We start from the raw sequence: 21,258 nt of genomic DNA, 5'->3' as shown, positions 1-21,258 counted from the left end.
AGAATGTCCATCAGTTCATCCATTGAAGCTCAAGTGCACTTTGGTTATGCAAGCCCACCTGTGAATGGCTCAAAAAAAGAGTTTGGAGTGTCTTAGTCAAAGTCTAGATTTAAATCAGGGTGAGATGCATCGTCGTGACCTTAAACAGGACCGTTCATGCTCAAAAGTCCCCCAGTGCTGCTGAATTAAAACAACTCAACGAAGAAGAATAGGTCAAAATGTAAAAGATTCATTGCCAGTTATTGCAAATGCTTGATTGGAGTTCTTGCTGCCAGGGGGGTAACAACCAGTTATTAGGTTTAGGGAGCGATTGCTTTTTTCTCCTAAAAAAGTCAAAATCATTATTTCAAATCTACGTGTAAGAAATGTGTCAAAAAAAAAAAAAACTGAACTGGAGATAAATACTTTGCTGTATTGGACATCGTTACATTGATAATAAGTTTACCACTTGTCACCATTTACTTCTGGAGAGGTTTCACAGCCCTGGCAACCACTAAAGCAGAACACACAGAGGATGTGCTGTGGATGTTTCACAGGCAAAGGGAACATCTTTGAATGACACTGTTGTAGAGTGGTTAGATATGTGAACCAGACTGGATATGTTCGCTGATTAACAAGAAGCACATCGAGATAAAGGGTAAGTCACACGGAAAAGAAAGCTTGCTACACACTTTCTTTTCTGTGTGACTTACCCTTGCAGAGGGGCAGTCTAACTTTTTCCTTAGCCTGAATGATACTCCAACTGACAGAAAGAGTAAAATAGTCGATCCTTAAATAGTCCAAGTGAGTGAACAGTGGGTTACAATCAGATGTGCCAGCTAGGGAACCCAGGGAACCTGTAGGTAGTGAACACAGGGATTTAATGAGAGATAGAAGAGACAGAGAAGGGGAGAAACAGATGGAAAAGATGGGAAAGCAGATACCATGACAACTTCTCTCACAGCCACATTCGAAGTATTTGATCTCTCGCTCTTTAGCACTGCTTTTATGGTGCCAGTAAATACCAGTCATCACAGAGAGACTTGGGTGGAAGAACTGGGCAGTCCAGTATCAAATGAACGGTGGGAAGAAGGTCTGAAGCGTATATAAGGCTTCTCTATCAGTTCTAGGTGTGGATTTAAACAATTTGGAGTCTTACATCCTTTTATATAGAATCAACATTCAGCAAGATTGTAATTTAATATTCTTTCTGACAGGACCTTTATCTCCCAACCAATGAAGCCTCTTGAAACTGGCATTGTTACAGCCAATTAAATTTAATAATGCTAAACTCCACTGAACTCTCCACTGAAAGTGTCGAAGTCACTTTTGATAAAGGTTGTTTGAAACCAACCATCATTCATGAATTATGGTGCTGTGTTGACATTTCTCTGTGCAAGTATCAACTTTTCTCTCTTTCTTTGTGTTCTTAACCTTCCTGGCAGAGGGGCAGTCTAACCTTTTCCTTATTTTATAACTGGTTGAGGTGTGAGGTGACAAAAAAAGACAAATAACTGAGAAACACCAAACAATAAAATCTGCATGCTCAACCATCCAGGTAAGTAAATCCCAAAAGGTTGATTCTGTTCATCTGGACGTTGCTTCTTCAGTCTTCAGTCTGAGATGAGTGATGTCACTTGGATGAGTCACAAAACATTTCTCCCACTGAAAACGCTATGTCCAGATGAACAGAATCAGCCTTTTGGGACCAAACAGCAAACTCACTAACCAAAGGACATACAATGTTGATTCAGAGACAGAGATTTCTTCAGAAAAAGGACAGAGCATCTGTCCACACATGCACGGCAACCCTAAATGTTTCCAGAGAGTAGGACTTGTATTCAATTTTACTTCTGGAAACTAAAAGAACAACACACAGGCCTGATCTGTTCAGTCATTAGGTCCTATAAGATCCTGAGGAAGCAATTTAAGAAGGATTTTGAAGTATGCCTGTCAGTATTTACACCACTGGATACTTTTATTTTTCAAGAGCACATAAAGCTTAAAAAGCTTAAACCGGAGTGATGGTGGGATCAAATTTGAGTTTAAAGGAGAACATTTTATTAAAGCGAATTCAAACGAGTGATAAGTACAAATGCACGGTAATGTCAATATAACTTTTGGACAATTATATAATTTGGTCATTTTTATCAATCAAGACATTTAAGTTAAGTTATTATGACAAATAAAATCTTTTTAGCTTTAACTGAAGTAATTAAACAAAAATCTTGGATCCAAAATAAGCAGCTGATGCTGTGGCTCAGCAGTGTTGACTTGCTGTTGACATGCTGTGCTGTCTGTCTGTCTAACACCAGAAGCTCACTTCTCATGTTGCCACTACATTTTCCAGCTGCTTATTGAGCATTAGGAGCTGTAAGCCGCAAACTAGGAGAGTGGGTCCAGCAGATTCCAGGCACAACATCAGAGGCCTCTGTCCTTGGGGCAGTTAAGATACTGCGCAGTATAATCTTCAAACTCCAAACAGGGCAATACATACACCCACACACCACACATACCCCTCCCCCAGTTTTTATATGATGTTTTTATTCATGGAGGGGAAAAAAAGATGTCAAAATCTACCTGGCCCTATGTGGACAAGTAACAGATAAATAAATAAAAAAATAAATCTCCTCCTTTCCCATTTCAGGCTTGGTTGGATCAGCACCCCCTGAGGCTGGCTCTACGTCTCCTCTTACAGTCTTACCAGGGATCCTTCAGACGCATAAGATACATGTGTTACAGCACCTTGGAAGCACTTTATTTATAATGAAATAAACGGTACTACTGCTGCTATTATTATTACTACCGATGATGATGATATGAATTTCTTTTGTTAAAAATATCTAGTATATCATACATATTAGGAAATCTCATTTTTTACATTATCAAGACAAAATGTATTTCCAGATAACCAAACTTTAAGACAGGTTCTTTTTTTTCTTTTTTGCAAAGTAAAGCCTAAATGAAAATGAAATGTGGTTTGTAATGGAGTTTTTTAGTTTGTTCTTAGTAACAGCACTGTTAAAAAGTCGTCTGTTGTTCTGATCTTGTGGGAAGCTGCAGCAGACCTGCTGATAAAGAATGCTAAACGTAAGCAACACAATAAAAAACATTTGGTTTTCATAAAAGTTTGATTTTACGCTGTAAAGGCGACATGTTAGTTCGTCCAGCAGAGGGCAGCCTTTCTTCAACACTCAAAGGAAATGCTCGGCAAACCACAGAAGAAGAAACTCCTTTTGAAATGTGCTGAATGAATTCGCTGGGCTAATAAATTCCTGGCTACTTATTTAAATTAAAGTTAAACTAAACATTTTTTCACAACTGTTGTAGCTTACTGTTTGAGGTGACAATGTCGGGGATTCCTCCGGACACATGGCAGCCTCCCACAGTGGCTTTGGAGACGACGTAAGTCCCCAATGAAACACTGGATGCTAACTCAGCTAGCTTTGAGGAACCTGAAGTGTTGGTGTCTGTCGCGTTAATAAACTTATTTTTTAAATAATCTTTTTAACAAACTGCATAAAGCAGAGCACGTTTCCTCTAAAAAGCAGTGTAAGGGATTCTTTGCTATTCAGAGCCGCTAAAGACATGCTAACTGGCCGTGCGTTGCAGGATGGGGACTGTTGTGGTGGAGCTGTACTGGAACCATGCACCAAAGACCTGCAAGAACTTCGCAGAGCTATCCAGAAGAGGATACTACAACAACACCAAGTTTCACCGGATCATCAAAGACTTCATGGTGCAGGGAGGAGATCCCACGGGAACAGGTGGGTTCATAAGATAGTGATAAGTGCTTGGGTACCACTGTCCACATATAAGGTAACAGGTCCATGCTTTGAGTAGGCTAAATGCTTATAGTTTGTTCCAATTTACAATGTGTTGTGTGTTTTTTTTCCCCCTCCCCTAATAAACTGACATGACTGTTTTATGACTGTGCACAAAGCAAACTCCATAAATAAAGTTTTGGTGTCGATGCTGGCTAATATTACATTACTGCTCATTTGGCTGTAAACCAGCCAGGTTATAAAATTATATGGAATCATGGGGGCTGTTGAAGCAGCATATTAATGCTCGTAGTTTTATATAGTGTTATGAACTAACACAGCCAATCCCTCAACATGTTTGTACTCTGCTCATATTGCCTTCATATTAAATCATTTTTTTCTTTTTAAAAAAATTTCTTCACGTCACTATATGGGCCGCAAGTGGCCCCCAGGCCACGAGCTTGGGACCCCTGCTCTATCGGATTAAGATTAGGTGACTGTGCGGGTGATTTGAGTACAGTGATCTCATTGTCATGTAAATCAAACCAATTTCAGGCTATTTGACTTCCGTGATATGGTGCATTATCCTGCTGGAAGCAGCCATCAGAATATAGGCGCACTGTGGTTATAAAGAGATGGGCATGGTCAGCAATAACAATCAGGCACGCTTTGGCTTTTGAATGAAGTTCACTTGGTACTAAGGAGCCTAAAGTGTGCCAAGAAAATATCTCCCACACCATTAACACCAGCTGTGTGAATTGTAGTCTCAGTTTCATGTTCTTACCTAACAGGAGTGGCACTCAGTGTGATCTGCTGTATCCCGTCTGCTTCACGCTTCAATACGCTGTGTGTTCTGCATACCTTGGTTGTTGTTATTTGAGTTACTGCTGGCTTCATATCAACTCAAAGAGGTCTATCCGTTCTTATCTGAGCTCTGGCATCAACAAGGCATTTTTGCCCAGAGAATTTTCTCTTTTTCCAGACTGTTCTCTTTAAACCCTGGAGATGGTTGTGTGATCAACTCGTGCTAAGTTCAAAGTCACTTAAATCACATTTCTTCTGCATTCTGATTCTCAGTTTACATTTTATTGTCGTCTTGAACATGTCTACATACAGAGTTACTGCTATGTGATTGGGTGATCGGGTATTTAGATTAATGAGTAGTTGAATATGTATACCTAATAAAGTGGCCCTGTCACTACTCTCTGACTAATTTCACATGTTCATCGTCTTCAGTAAACTCACCAAATGCGCCACTTGTGATGTTTGTTTTCCGAACAGGTCGAGGTGGTGCCTCCATTTTTGGCAAACAGTTCGAGGATGAACTACACCCCGAACTAAAATTCACAGGTAATGCACGTAGGAGAACAACACTGGGATAGATGTGTAGATGAAAGGCTTTTATAGGCTTATAAAGAAAGAAAAGCCCTGCAGCAAATCCTTCAAATTATTTATGTGTGTCAATGCTAATGTCTTAATCCAGTATTTGTATGCACATGTTCACACATGGACGCTTCCTTTTTAGATTCAAAGGTTCAGTAGAGTTCATATATACCAATAATTTGTAAAGGTTTCTGGTGTTTTTGAATCATTTCTTTAGTTCACAGCTGAATAAACTGAGTCCAGTGATCCTGATAAATATCTTCGTGATAATTGATAGTGAGGAAATTTAATTTCTCATTGTTTCTGTGCCTGTTAGGTGCCGGTATTCTGGCGATGGCCAATGCGGGGCCGGACACCAATGGCAGTCAGTTCTTCCTCACCCTCGCACCCACTCAGTGGTTAGATGGAAAGCACAGCATTTTTGGAAGAGTGTGTCAGGGGATGGGAGTGCTGAACCGGATTGGGATGGTGGAGACGAACAGCCAAGATCGTCCAGCTGATGATATCAAAATTCTCAGAGCAAATGTATCCAGTTAAATGAAACTTTTTTTGTTTGTTTGTTTGCTTTTTTTTAATAAAAATTTTTTTAATGTAAGTCAAACTTGTGTTTTCTTCAGCTGTGCAAATAGCCTGTAGACAATATTAACCCACCAAACTGTTAGACATTCTTACTTCGTTATCACTATCAAAACAAATTAAGTATTAAAGCCAAATGATTGATTATTACATCGTGTGTAAGTGTTAACTCCGCATGGAACAAAATTCAAACCACAAGAGCAATTAAATGGCAAGCAGTATCAATCAAATATTGATTACTGCATATCTGTAAAATGCTTTATTTTCCAGCATGACAACGATCGTAAACAAACTGTCAATGCTCTAAAGACACAATAGAAACTGATCAGTCATGGATTGGCCTCCCCAGAGCCCGCACCATAGAGTCTGTATGTGTCACACTCTCATCATATTCACTTAAATTACACAAAAGCCTTCACAGTGAAAGCTAAATTATTCCCCAAAGTATTTTGTTATAAAAATTCAAGGTCAAATATCAAGATCCATTTAAAAAGTCCTTTAACCAATACAATAATCCAAGAAAATACAATGCACCTTAAAGTAAAAGTAATGTTTAAGAGTTCAGTTATAAATGTAAGCAGCAAACATCTAACCACGTTTTGACAGACATGAAAAGGTATATTTATTTGGTTTATTATACATGTTGATAAAAAAAAGTATATATACTCTGAATGCTTGAAATACATACAGATCGTTAAGCCTAATGTTTCCTGATATTTGTGTGCAGTACAAGCAACATTGACTACATGCCAGAAAATGTCAAGGAGGAATCTTTCCAAAGGACACAATTTCATAGTTACTCCTCAGTTCCAGGTAATTAAAAAAAGGAGGGGGCACTAAAGGAGTCTGAAGTAAAAAAACAAAATAAAACTGACCTCTGTTGCTTGTATTCAGTGCATTTTAACCAAAAGAATATAGGAATATAAACATAACAATGGTTCAGAACACAGTAAACTAGATGTGCAACCCTCGACATTACAACATTTTAAGTTCAGTGCTTGTTTAAAATCCTTGAACTTTGTTCTATAAAATGTGCGTTTTTATTTTTCATGTGTACGTTATAAAGCATTTTGTATCTTGTATGTTGTAGCATTAACCAAAATAAAGCTACAAGCTTAGTGAAGCTTTTTTATTTTAAAAGTTATGAAGGTGTTTCTACGCAGGTGTCCATGTTATTTAATTATTTAGAACTTAATGTGAGAATGGAAAAAAAAATGTTTTAAAATTATTTAGATTTCAAAAACATAGATATAATTTTTAAAACAGGCTCTGGTTGACAGAGGAACAGAAAAACAGGATTTTACTTTTCGGTTTTTATGAATATATGTATACATTTTGATATAAAAAAAACCCAGAACGCATTGTAACAGAAGTAGCAGTTGATGTAATGTAGGAAATCAATAAAAAATGTAAATACTTTCATCATAAAAAATAAGAATAAATACTTGTATTTGGTGTTGCAGTTTCAAAGACTTGTTAGGGGAAATTAAAACGTGTTAAACTGAATACGTGTTTTGTTTTCACAGTTTTAAACACTAAAATAAATTGCTTTTATGTTTCTGAAAAAGAAAAAAAACTGATTATGCTGTCATGGTGAACACTTTTGATGAGTTTTAAAATTTCTATTCACTGTGTTGGTCTATGAATATTAATTGCAAGTTTCTTTTCAATAACACTGCCTATAAACATCTATAAACATCTGTGTGTTCATAGTGAGTTTAAAGTAAAAAGTTAAGTGAAAATGTTATTATTGTTAATGTTTGAGGTATTTGAAGTTATATCAGAGGCCCTATATTAGTGTAGTAACCTCTAACAGATAGACTCGTGTTCAGATAGACCCTTTCACCTTATAAAAAATATTAATACCAGCCACCATATATGTGCATAATAGAGGACCCACACCTTAAGTATTAATTAAAATGCAAATTAAAAGGTACGTTTAAAGATTTGCATTTTAGTGAATATGGCTGAACAGTTATATTGGGGCACTTAGTGAATGATGGACATTTATCATTTCCTTTTCCATTCCTCGAAGATCACTTGCAGGCCGGGAGCTGGTCTTCAGACGCTTGGTAAAGGAATTAATATTGTCAGTTATTATCAGGTTATCAATTCAAATAGTCATTAAAAATCTAAATAACCAAAAGGTGACACTAACAACATCACCGACCTGCCAGAGAGTCCCTCTTCCTTTGGCCAGTTTGTAGATCATAGTGACTGGGATCATAGAAAGCGACGACAGTGCGAGGAACCAGCCAATGCAGTAAGCCCACCAAGGATACACGTAGGTGTTGTTGAACTTCAGTGGGGTGTACTTCAGGAGCAAAAATATAAGTGTTCCCTTTACAGGAAAACAATAAAAAATGATAAACATTATGGGATGAAAATATTGATATATTGATAAACTGTTTACAGAACCTTCTTTAGAAACTTACACTGCAAATGAGAGGAGTGACATAGAGCCAGCAGTACTTGATCAGTGACAGAGGTCTGTATCCGATCATGTCCTCAATGTTGGTGTAGAAGCGATCGGCACCTAGAACAGAGACCGTTTACTAGAAAGCTTGTGTTTAACTTTTGATATTTAATATTAAAATTATATTTTTACGGTTTTTACAATGAACACTTTTTCAAATGACAATTATACAGTGAATATGGGCTGTACACGCTCAGCTTTAATTTAAGGAGGAGGCCTTCGTCAATTGTTCAGGCTCCTCTATGCCAGGTTTTCAGCTCATAGTTCTTTGAGAATCACCTTGTTGGTGGAAAAATACTATTTTATGCCATTTTTTCATCAAATCACCCAAAAAAGAGGGAATAAATTATGTTTTTGCCTAAAGATATCATTTAAAATCAGTTCTTTCCTTCTATGTTATTTGTAGACACAACACTAGTTCATCCCTTGAATTACGTGTTTAACAAACAAAACAAAACATTCCTCTGAAAATGGGCCGGTACAAGGACTGGACTGAAAAGAAGTGAAAACAGTCAGTTTTCAAAAAAATGATAACATCTCGCAAATATCTTTCGTCTGCATTAAATTCAGTACATTTCAAAATTTCTACAGATACAATAAGATGCTTTCAGTTGACAGTGTGCCTCTTTAGCAGGTCCTGACAGTTGCTTTTTAACGACAAAAAAGGCTTCGTGCTGTATATCCAGCCCTACCTGTGTATGTATATTCAGCATGTATAGAGAATTACAACATATATTTTGGTAATAATAGTGGACAGTTAGTAGGACGTCAATATAAAAAGACATAAAAATCAAAGACTTTTATAACAGTAACAATTTTGTCTTACCATAAATCCATCCAATCGTAACTGACTGGAAAATTGCCATCAGCAGAAGAGTAGGACCGCTGCAAACATAGTGATCGAAGATCTGCAGAATGTATGCGCCAGCCTAAAATTAAAACATTCAACATGTTAATCTTGTTCTTATTCACACTTATTATCTGGTATATCGCTTTTTTTCAGCAACTTTGATATCCTACAAATTTAGAAAGCAAAGTGAACTCTATATTTTACTAAAAGAAGCATAAAGACAAAATCTCAACAACAGATTATGTACATATGTGTTTTGTAAGGTTTCATTAGGTATGTGGGTTTGTGAAGGAATGCCAAATGCTATTATTTTTCTGTAAAGCAAATTTACTTATGGGTATAAATAAAGAAACCTTAACCTTAGATTTAAAAAATCTCCAAACAAGGGCATGTTTACCAATACATTAAGCTTTTTTAATACACTGTTTGTGAACTGAAGGAACCATTTGCCACGGTTTTTAAAGACAAACACTTCTCCACTCAAGTCTGGGTTGATGAGATTCCCACACCCCCATCACTCTGGTGTGTCCTGCCTGGGCCATCCTTCCTAACACTTCTTAAAACACCTCGCCTAGAAATTGACCAAACCTCTCTGTAACTGTAAGGCTAAGCCCCAGAAGCACTTTATAGTACATCAGTTTTTGCTCATTATTTCCAATCTTATCCTTTTAATCACAACCCATTGCTCAAAATTCTAAGTGAGTCTATGAACATCCCTGTTACTCTTCCTACCACTCTTCTCACTCACGACCCTGAGATACTTGAACTTTTCTACATGTGGCAGCAACACCAACCAACTTGGAGTAGCATTCCAGTCTTTTCAAGTTATGAAACATGGCTTCAGACTTCAAGGTGATAATTCTCATTTTTGCTGCTTCCCATTTGCCAGTAAATTGCCACTTGATGAAGCCTGAAGGACCACATCATACACAAAAAGTAAAGTTGTGATCATGAGTCCATCAAGTCCCACACATGTCTGTCAATAAGAATTTTGAATAGAATCTGAAACAAAGGGAATTCAACACCCACCAAAGCTGACATTGCTATTAATTCAAAGTTTGCACTCAATATTGTTGTGATTTTTGTGCTTCCTTTGTTTTGATTTCCATTTTGTTATACCCACCAAGCATGATACCAAGCCAACCAAGCCTGGGGCATTTACAAAACACTGCACAAGATCCACATAAAAAGAAGGCGCCATTAAATATTCAGATTTACACAACCATCTTTATTTTGTAGCACTATATTTTTCCGGTCTTGCATTGCCACTCTTCCAACTTTTATGAAATGAATTTCAGGCATGAAAGTTATAATAATCATTTGGTTTTTAAACATCTCACCCGTGACACCAATAACAGGCCAAACAGATAGCAAAGCACACAGATCAGCATCAGATAAAGCTCTCTGTGATATCCTTTCCTTAAATGGGAGGGGAAGACATCTGTCAAAGAGGTCATGATGCTTTCAAGACCTGCAAACTACAGAATTACACAAAGACAGGTTAGTGTCGAGGTAAGTTAACCAGGAGAAAAAAATAACAATACTGCATTACATTTTCTTAGGAGATATAAAAAAGACTGCAACTCACCTGACCGTCTATTCCTAACAAGATGATCATGGCGAAGAAGCACACAGACCAGACCTGAGGCCAAGGCAGCAGGGTCACAGCTTGTGGGTAGACTATGAAAACAAGGCCTGGACCTACAAAGTGAAACCGATGCCAAAGTGTTTCTAAATGACAACTTTATGGTCAACACGGAGTTGAACAACTGTTAAGGAAATGCAGATTGGATCAAATAAATCTGAAAAATGTTAAACGGTAGGAATAGAAAATGAGTAATCAGTTAGGTCCTGACTGTTTATAGTTTAAATAAGTCTAAATTCAAGCTGAAATTAAGAGGTCAGAAATTCTGTTACGGGACCTCAAGAGAGCTGCGGATAAATGAATGTCTGTGAACCTCAGTGAAGTGAAGCAATGCTTTAAGAAGCAGAGAGCGCAAAAAAAAAAAGAAGTTATTCCTGCTAAGGATGGTTCCACCAGCTAATAAATCATGGAGTCCGCTTAGTTTTTCATACACTGCTTCTGCATTTTTTAAATTCACTGATATGTAAAACCTTGAAAAGGTGTACTTTCTGTAGATAGAAAAAGCATGCATAGTGCCTGGAGGTATGCAGAAGGTCTGTATGCCTCCAGGAAGCAGGTTGTGGTTAGTAGAAAACAGCATTTTCCATAATAATAGTATTTTTTTGCACATAGTAGGTCAAAACGACAGCCGGGAAAGATAGATGTATTAGGTTTATGCTTCCAACAGTCTCCTCGAGTTACTTTATATTTTAAAGTAAACGCTCAAAAATAATAGAGAAAAAAACCAAAACTCAGCAATCATTTGACCCCCTATGAGCAAGCGCTTTGGCAACAGTGGGAAGGAAAAACGCTCTTTTTATGATAAGAAACTTCCGGCAGAAGCAGACTCAGGGGAGTGGCAGCTATCTGCTGCAACCAGTTGGGTGTGAGGGAAGAAATATTAATAATAACTAACTATTGCCACTGCTAAGCAGAACAGCCTGATGGCCACAAATACAAATATGGCTCTATGATATTGACCGACAGACCGTCTGATAATGAAATGTGTGCCTGCATTCATGTGTTGGGGTTTTTATTGACTACAGAAACCCCGAGTGGCATTCTTATTGAATTTTGGTTGGCAGTAGTTGAGCAAACACTACACAGCATGGGGTATGAAAGTTTCAGCATTACAAGCGTAAGCTGCTCCAAGTCTTGGGAAACAAGGGACAATCATTCCATGCTTGGGAAAATTCCCCAACATCATGCCTTGTGGTGTCAAAGTCATTAGTGCCAGAGCTGATCCTGTATGCTTCTGGATAATTTTAAAATTTCAGGCTAAAAATCCGAACTATAAAAATGAAAAATAAGAGCAGTTCAGGATCATACACCTCCACCAAGGCTGAAAGCTGCTTCCATTAACTGAGCTGCTGGATCCAGCTGAGTTCATAATATTTATTATCTTGAGAACATCTAGATAAAAACTTTCCTCTTACTTGAATTTGATACATGTGTTGTGTGAAAGAATTAATCTGCCCGCAGTGTTAAAGAAGCTTTTTAAAATATTCTTGTGTCCAGAGCTGTATTTGGATCAACTTTAAAACGAAATAACAAGCTTTCATGCTAATATGTCTGTATGTTTTGAGTAATGGTGCTAACAGACAAACCAGGCCAAATGTATAATGGATGAAGTAAAAAAGCCAGACTGAAATACGTTTCAGACTGACATCCATACCTGACTCAGCAACTGTAGCAATGTCGACACCCTGCTTTTGTGACATGTAACCCAGAACTGAGAAAATGGCAAAGCCTGACATGAAGCTGGTCGCGCTGTTCAACAAGCAAAGATAAAAGGAGTCTCTGTAAAACAGAAAGAAAGCATGTTGTCATCATTTCTTTTAGGACAACGAAAAGATAATGGGCTGTGGGAAACACTTGCATTGTTACCCACTGGTTAATATTCTGTTTGTGGTAGTGCTCGAGGGGCTAATTCAGTTTACAAAGTGCTTCTCAGCAGAGACCGCTTGTCTCTGCAGCTTTAGTGAGCTCAATGTGGAGGTTTAAAAACCAATTCTACAGCTGCTACAGATTTCAGTTGGAGTGACCCTCCAGCTTCTCAGGGATTCTCAAGGACTACGGTCGCCAGTAATCCAATATGGTTTTAGTGGAGTCTGCCCATAGAATACATAAATAACAAAGTGCATGGAATAAAGCACTACATGAATGTGTGGTTAAAATGTGATCTGTAGTCTTTAAGTGCTTTAAGAGGTTAGTAAGACTAGAAAAGTGCACGGTGACTGAATGTCTATCTGAGACAGCCACTGACATACAAATGTGAAATGTGTGTCACATCTTTGCGAGGAGCTCACCTGTAACAGTTATTGTTGTACTTGTTGTAGCTCCCAAGTGTAGTCAGGCATCCCAGACATATGGCATAGGAATAAAATATTTGTGTTCCAGCGTCCATCCAAACCTGTAAACCAAGTTGTTAGTTCAAAAACACCGCTGCAGGAAAACCTGAAACAATTAAGAAATGAGGCTGAATCATACCAGTGGGTCAGCGAGCCGTTCAGGATTGGGGTACAAGTAGTACTTGATACCATGGAAGGCTCCAGGAAGGGTCAGTCCTCTGACAAACAGCATGGCTAACAGGACAAAGGGGAATGTGGCTGTGAAATATGCAGCCTGTATATATATATAAAAAAAAATAATTAGGTTTTAAATGACTTGTTTATGACCACATGCTATGATGAGGCCATGCTGTTAATGTCAGCATCAAGATATTATTCAGCAAGTCAACAGACCCCCCCCACACACACCCTTTCTAAATAGACTTATAAAACCAAGTCAAATCATGCATGATTAATCACATAATACAAAATCTGATTCTGCAACTGCACCTGTGAGGTAACACCGAATGCATAATACCATTCTCATTCAACTGCCACTTCCATGACCAGAATTTAAATCATGTGCGACACACAGGATCAAGAAATAAAATAAAGAAGTACAAGAATATTAAAATTAGTTTATTAAAAGGATGGTTTATATTCCATAACAGTTGCAAAACTAGCTTTCATAATCCTCATTTGTGCCAACTGAGGATGTTATGTGTTGTGGTGTGGTTTGAATACGCTGTATGAAAGCCCGGCATGTGCAAATGTGAGACTGAACGACTGCCTTGGCAGCAGCCTGAGGGGGAAAAAGCACTGGATGTCTGGGAGCTCTTATTGTTTCCTTTTTTTCCACACCACACCTTAACCACTTGGAGAACAAGTAGTGGCAAATAGGTAATTTGAGCTCAGTACCGAAACAATTTAGGATTTTTATAACCTTTCTGTTATGCAGCCACTGATTATCTCACCTCCACTACAACTTAACAACATTTTATGTCAGTAGGTGATGTAATTTCATGCTTACACAACAAACCAATATACAAAGCTCACAAAGGGAAATTTAGGAAACAGGTGTGCCTAATCCAGATTAGAAACTATGCAGAACATCTATCTATATGGAAACTCCAAATAAATGAAAATTAGATTTTCACAATAAAATTGGCAACAGCTACAAAGACACTGTGCAACATGAAATATCAATGAATCTGAATGACTCCATGCCAGAACCTGAAAGCCACTGACAACTGCTGAAAACTGCTGAGGGTATAAAATGCAACTCAACATTTGAACTTTTAGTGTTACCTTTCCCGTGGATCTTACTCCCTTCCAAACACAAAAGTAGCAGATGACCCAGGCTAGAAGAAGGCACAGAGAAAGGTCCCACTGTATGCTTCCCAAGTTCTCTATGCCGCTGGATGTATTCAACACCCGACGCCTGAAAGAAGACGTACGATCAGTGTATGGAACAGTCTTTTAAAGCAATGTGTGTAGTTGGGTAAAACCTACAAAGACTTTAAAAATGAAGATTCAGTGAGTGTGGCAAGAAACCTGATGTCAGCATATTTGCACAGTAGACTACTAAAATGCTGAGGCACATGTACATCTGAATGGAATCCAGACTTTTAGTGTTGTTGTTATTTTTATTACTTACATATTGATTGAGAAGTCACTGGGTTTGGCATGAAAGGTCTGTTGAAGTTGAAGCTCATGAAACTATTTAGAATAACACAAGCTTCAACATGCAAAAGCTTTTCACACCTTCAGTACATGGGTGTTTTCAGTTATTCTGGCCACATTAAGTGTTTAATGCCAGGGGCAACTACGCTCCACCCTGACAGAGAAATATCAAAAAGGTGACTGAGACATCAGTTTAACAGTTTGTGGATCTCTACACACTGACAGCAAAATGTCAAAAGAAGTAACAGACCCTTCAGGGAAAACTGGTTGTAGCTAAAGCATCTTCACACTAAACGTTTATCAAAATGATATTTCTGTAAGATTTTTATTTAGTTTTGGTTTTCTACACATTTTAAATGTGTCATAACAGTTTAACTCTACTTAACAGACACATGACATTTCATACTACTTATAATTTCCTCTAAATTTGCACTTCTCATTTTGAAAAGTCAAGTGAAATTCTTTGAAAACTTTACTGGTGTTATAAAGTATATGCCAGTATATACACAAATACCATCATGTATGGCAAATGAGTGTTTTGAAAAAAAGATCTGTTATCATAGTCTCTTACCATTAGTTACTCTGTGATTCCCACCCCATTTAACATACATGTAAATATCATAACAGAAACATTTTTCAAAAATGCCCTGAAACTTCTGTTTACAATACTGTCAGCTCTGTCTGCAGAACGTGTGGCAAAGCATCCTGGGATCAGACTCAATAGCATCTTCCCTGTAAATTGCTAACAAGGTTGTTCATGCAAATCAAAAATTTAGAGCTCACCAAAGATGTTTTGGCCTTCCTTCTTTTAAAGCGGGGTTTAGTTTTTCCAAACCTAAAATATTTTATTTTTTTTCTCTTCTCTGTTTATTTGTTTGTCTTTTTAATCCAAATGCATGATGAATAAATAAATAAATGCACAGACTTCTATTAAGTGAGGTTCACACTTGCATGCATATTTATCCCCTAATGAGCAATTAGAGCCAGAGAAAAACAATAGTTAATGACACTTACTCTCATTTGCCACTTTATTAGGTACAACTCTGTAACTCTCTTAATGCAAATATCTAATCAGCCAGTAAGACGGCAAGTCGGTGCATTTATGCACTTAAATGTTGTCAAGACAACCTGCTGAAATTTAAAGTGATCATCAACAACAAGAGAAAGAAGTGTGAATTACATGACTCTGAATGTGATTACAGATAAGCCAGTTGGAGCTGGAGTATTTTAGAAACAACTAATCTACTGGGATTATGCCACCATTTCTACAGTTTATAGCTAATGGTCAAAGAAAACCATTAGCTTGCTGATGCCAGAGGTCATCAGCAAGGCCAGTAACGCTAATTGGTAACCCTAATTACTAGTCGTTACAACCAAGGCATGCAGAAGATCATATCTGAACGCAAAACGCAACAAACATTAAAGCGGATGGACGGCAGCAGAAGACCATACCAAACACCTAAGAACAGGAAACTGAGGCTATAGTTCCAATAAGTTCACCACAGTTGATCAACTGAAGACTAGAAAAGTTTTGCCTAATCTGATGAGCTCCGACATTCAGACGGTAAACAACATGAACTGACGTAAACAACATGAATTGAGCAATGTTCAAATACCACAGTCTGTCTGACTTTCGTTGCTGATCATTTCCATCCTTTTATGATCAGTGTGCCCATTTTCTGATGGCTGCTTCCAACAGGATAATGCACCATGTCACAAAGCTCTAATTACCTCGAAGTAGTTTCTTGAATATGACACTGAGTACCCCTCTGGCCTCCACAGTCACCAGATCTCAATCCAGCACCTTTGGGATGTGGTGCAAATTTCTGAGAAATGTTTCCAGCACCTTGTTCAATCTATGGTATAAAGAATTGAGGGAGTTCTGAAGGAAAAAAAATGATCTCCCCCTTGTACTAACTAGGTCTACTTCATATAGTGAATGTGAGCCCTCCAAACTACATGATAAATTACCATTAATGCTAACAGCCACGTAATGCATACACGTATCTGAATTTTTACATGAATTTCGAAACAATGCTGAGGATTGTTAACAAATTATGTCCGATTAGTGACTTACTGCCAAAACTCTACAACAGAAGATGATGCATTCACAGGTGATGTCCAGTTGGCAGTGGTATTGTAGTTGTTTATTTCTACACAACGATCTGAAATGTATCAAAATGTTGTTAAACACGCTCTGCTGACACATCAGTAAGTGAATACTGCATTACATATTGTGAACATTAGCTTTAGTATTTCAGAAATATACAGTTGTGTGAATATTTGCATATTAATATTTCAATCAAATCTTTATATACTTAAAATTCATTTAACAATTAAGGCAGTAATTTGTTGATGTATATGTGGGACAGAAAATTGAATTTACTTGTATTCCATGTGTTATTACAGGTGGCCCATGGCAACTCTCCAGAGAAGGAAGAGAACAAGTAGAGAAAAGCCCAGGCTAAAATCACAATATAGCTGATACTTCCATAGAAAATGATCATTTGGCTGGTGTATCCCATGCCTGGAAACAACATTACTGTTAGCATTGCATTCCCTCACTTTTTCCTCATTGATCTGCTTCACCACAATCCCAGTGGTTAGCTCACCTTCAAACAAGGGGCAGACCTTCCTCCAGCACATGATCCCCCCCTGACTGGTGTACTGGCCCAGTGCCGTCTCCAGCACAAACAGAGGTATGCCACAGGTCACAAGGAACAGGACGTAAGGAATTAAGAAAGCACCTAGAGGTGGGAAAAAACAACTGTAAACAGTAAACATAGCTTGGCTCTCCTTAGAGGGCAGTAGATGTTAGCAGTGAAAATAACAGGACTGAAATACAGTAATAGCATGATATCCTCCTGAGAACCGAGGAAAAAAGTATCTTTCAGTTGAACTTTTTTTGTGATTTCCTGCCTCTTTGGAGCTAAAAGAGGCCACACAAACACATGAGATATGACTGATCATTGCCCTATATCGAGCACATCAGGACTCAGTAGCCTAAATAAGTCAAGAAACCAAAAACAAATGTCCATTAAATGAATAGGCTGGGTCTCAGAAGGATATCTAAAGGTGTTGGCGAAACCACCACAAGTCACTATTGTTGTTGTTTATCCTGTTTATTGTTTATTTCTTTCAGACACTACGTACGAAATGAATCACACAAGGAGATCAATGCTCTTTATCAGATTTAGCTGCTAGCTCATTTGCTGTCCAGAGAGACGCAGTTATAAAGTCTATCAGCAGAGACACACCAAGACTCATACCTACATGCATGTGCAAGCACACACACATACGTGCATACCTACATACCTACAGATACACATGCTGACAAATTGAAAATCACGCAAAATGTATCAAAGTGTTAATCAGATATACAGAATTATACAACAATTAAAATACTGGTGGTGGCCAGTGGAACCCCTCAGCCTGCTAACAGATGCACCTGTGGTATCAGTTTTAAAATCCTACATTGCCTTCTTCTCAAGTAATCACATTCACAAGATTTTCAGAAAACTTGACCTCTGACCCCTGACCTTGATGCCAAGATTTTTTAGTAGATACACCTGTGGGATCTATTTGAAACTCCACTCCTACTTGGGTGTACAAGCTGCCCACCCGCGTGATGAAAATACTCCCCAGCCTTTTATGGCTGGTGGTAAAAAGAAGCAATCATAATAATGACATTAATGCTCATAAGACTGAGTAAAAACATCCAATAAAAAAATTATCTTTTCACATCAAAAGCCATGGAAATCTGTACAAGTTTTCAAATTATTTGGATGTACATTTCAAGCATTATTTAGAGGTGGCAGATAATCTTGTGTACTAAACGTATATCTGAATAATTTTTTGGTTTATCAAAATGTTACATTTAATACATATATGACATTTGTGAAGTGGTCTGGTGGATCAGCATGATGTACAGTCATGGAAGTGAGAGAGCATCGTTGCAATCGGGTAAGTGTTAGGGTTGATTTTTTAATGTAAGGGTGAGATCTAAGGTGACCCCTAAAAATTGAAACTCTTCAACATTTCTTAGGTATAACAAGTAAACAAAGGTGATACAGCAGGTCAGGCTTGCAGGTACAATTAGAAACCCAGTCCCTCTTGAGATCCTGTTCAAAAGTGTCCAGTTTAACAAATTTGTACCCTGCCAACCTTGCTTTATTTAAAAATTTTTTTAAAAAAAAGGCAAAGTCAAGACTCCTGGGCTGCAGCTTGCAGCTCCTGTTCTTGAGATGGGACAGGCTGGGTTTGGTTTAGCTGAGAACTGGAAGTATCATGTATTTCTGGAGGGAAGGCAGCATAAAGAGCTTTAAGTAATTCATTGAAGTGTCACAGAACACATTCTTTCACACCTTTCTGGCAGCTGAAGTAAACTTGCTGGTAAATGTGGCCTTTAACCCTCTTTGAGATTAATATTTGCAGCTGTCGAGGTACAAACCTGTTTTTGGTGCCAAATCGCTCCTCTTCTTGTTATAAATGTCATTAAAATTGACACATTGACGTAGTTTAGAACATACTGCCAAATCACTTCAGCTTTCATTCTCTGATGACACATTTTGTTTCTATTACCCGCATTTTTTCCCCTCGCACTTATAAATCTCAAACGACGACTTTTGGCTTTGTTTATTACCGGTTAACCCTACTGCTAATCTTTATTAAAAACACACATGGACACTATAACGAGCAGCTCCACGGTCTGTGCATCAGTGTGGACAGACTGTTTTCTGGTGAGGAGCAGTCCTGGGGTGTGCGCCAGTAGTGGTGATAATAAGCTCCGTATGCGACCAAAAGTATGTACTGTGGGACTTTCCGCGCACTGCAGCGGTTTGGTACTGCGTTACGTCACAGGTGTGAAGTCTCTGCGGAGCCTGGCTCGTCAAATTCACGCTGACTCCTGCTCCACGCCCTGCGCTTTGACTTAAAGGCGGTTCCTGAGCTTGTCTTCTGGTCCACCTTTATATACCGATGGTTTAACCCACTGCTATTCTTGTAAACATTTACTAATATAATGAATGACTCGTCTTTTGGGATGTTTTACTTACTTTACTGTTTATTACACTGACATCATCACATGGTACTTTGTAACTTGTTCTGATTGGTAACTTGTTGCCCTTTGCCAAAACACTGTTGCATTCATGCAGCGCACTTTTGGTTGTTTGCTTCTTGTCATGCGCCTAAAACTCTGTAGATTAATAAGTAAAATTCAAATTAGGCTAGAAAAAAGGCGGAAGGAATTTTCTTTGTAATAAAAAACCCCAGAATAAATCTGGCAATGAAAACTAAGCTGCTCATCAACTAATTATTAGACCCCCCCAACCAAGAAAAAGTCATCAGGGATTAATAAAACAATAGTCTACTGGTCGTAGTCTGTTTGTGTTTTTTGTTATGGGGAAGAAAGAGTTTCGGGGGCTCAGACGTTGCACTGCACATTGGTCAAAGGGGGAGAATAACAGAAATACTCACCCCCGCCATTCTTGTAGCAAAGATACGGAAATCTCCACACGTTGCCAAGTCCAATAATAGCACCGGCCACAGACAGGATGAACTCCTTTTTGCTGCCCCACTTGCCACGCTCTTCAACAGTTTTTGAAGTGCTCTTTGTGGAGGAATGGAAGAGCCTGCACAGAGTGTCTGCCATGCTGCTGTGCAGAGAGCTTACCTAATGGTAAGACTGGCACAAGTCCCCGAGTTTCTGGAGGGACGGGCTGGGGACCGTGTCATGCAGATGTGCACAAGCTTACCTAAATGTTACTTAATTGTTACCTAACTGTCCGACTATGAGGCCACAAACCGAGCTTTGCAAGACTGTCGGGCCAGCAGCCGACTGCTCAAGTCCAGCTCACTACTTTATTGGGTTTTTTGGGTTCTGACAGAATTCTTTCAACATGTAGCAATTCGCTGTGCGTGCAGAAGTTATAACCAACAGCCTCCTCTTCGGGGCAGTGCGAGCGTGACGGTGGAGAAACGTTCTTACCTGTCAAAATCAGTTCCGCCCACAGGTGTTCCGTGGGTGTGCGCGTGCTCGGTATCTGTCCCGAGGGAAGAATCCTCCTCGGTGTTTGACAAAAAACAAAACGAAAACGAAAAAAACACACAGACACATAAAGAATTGCACCGTAGCACCGTAGGCGTAATTCGGCGGCTATGTTATGACACCAAATTGAGGACTGAGTTATAAGTAATAAAAGTAACTCTTTGAACAACCCTTTAGAAAGTACGATGGATTATCATTGCCACACACACACACACACACACACACACTTCATGATTTCAAGAAAAAAAAAAGAAATGTTGAGATTACTGTTTGGCAGCTTGAAACAAGTGTAATCTCAACATTTCGAATTTTTCTCGAAATACAATTACGACTTTGATCTGGAAATCATAATGATCGATAGTCATTTTTTTCTTAATGTGGCTCTAATACTCATTCGTCAAGAAAGCAACAAGGTGGAATAGCGTTTTTAACTCAGTGTAGCCAAGACCTGTTACGCAAGATCCGAGTTAGCGGACCAGTCTTTTTTAAAAACTTTTTTAAAATGTATTTTTCACATTAACTGATAACGTTGCTGAAATGTTTTTAT

At 38.4% G+C, this 21,258-nt stretch overlaps 2 protein-coding genes across 3 annotated transcripts; one reads left to right on the top strand and one right to left on the bottom strand.

Annotated features, from left to right (window-relative positions):
* The first annotated feature begins 3,174 nt into the window (after nt 1-3,174).
* ppil1 (peptidylprolyl isomerase (cyclophilin)-like 1) lies at nt 3,175-5,721 on the top strand. The gene is made up of 4 exons (XM_003454579.5): nt 3,175-3,384; nt 3,592-3,746; nt 5,025-5,093; nt 5,443-5,721. Exons 1-4 carry the CDS (start codon nt 3,329-3,331, stop codon nt 5,661-5,663), a joined length of 501 nt encoding a protein of 166 aa, XP_003454627.1. The 5' UTR covers nt 3,175-3,328; the 3' UTR covers nt 5,664-5,721.
* Nucleotides 5,722-5,906: 185 nt separating this feature from the next.
* On the bottom strand, nt 5,907-20,886 carry LOC100699331 (sodium- and chloride-dependent GABA transporter 2). 2 transcript variants are annotated; one of them, XM_013277089.3, is made up of 14 exons: nt 20,652-20,886; nt 17,278-17,412; nt 17,052-17,192; nt 16,743-16,830; nt 14,291-14,423; nt 13,143-13,277; nt 12,962-13,065; nt 12,328-12,452; nt 10,617-10,729; nt 10,369-10,506; nt 9,005-9,107; nt 8,138-8,238; nt 7,873-8,043; nt 5,907-7,770 (listed from the first exon to the last, which is right to left on the bottom strand). In XM_013277089.3, the coding sequence occupies exons 2-14, from the start codon at nt 17,309-17,311 to the stop codon at nt 7,678-7,680; spliced, it is 1,479 nt and encodes a 492-aa protein (XP_013132543.1). In that variant the 5' UTR covers nt 17,312-17,412; nt 20,652-20,886; the 3' UTR covers nt 5,907-7,677. The 2 variants fall into 2 exon arrangements, with proteins under 2 accessions (XP_013132543.1, XP_003454626.1); XM_003454578.5 differs by lacking the exon at nt 20,652-20,886 and adding an exon at nt 20,141-20,644.
* Between the last annotated feature and the right edge of the window lie 372 nt (nt 20,887-21,258).

This window comes from Oreochromis niloticus, linkage group LG5, assembly GCF_001858045.2.
Source record: "Oreochromis niloticus isolate F11D_XX linkage group LG5, O_niloticus_UMD_NMBU, whole genome shotgun sequence".
Lineage (NCBI taxonomy): Eukaryota > Metazoa > Chordata > Actinopteri > Cichliformes > Cichlidae > Oreochromis > Oreochromis niloticus.
The sequence above is the reverse complement of the archived record's forward strand: the minus strand, read 5'-3'. Positions and strand labels throughout refer to the sequence as shown.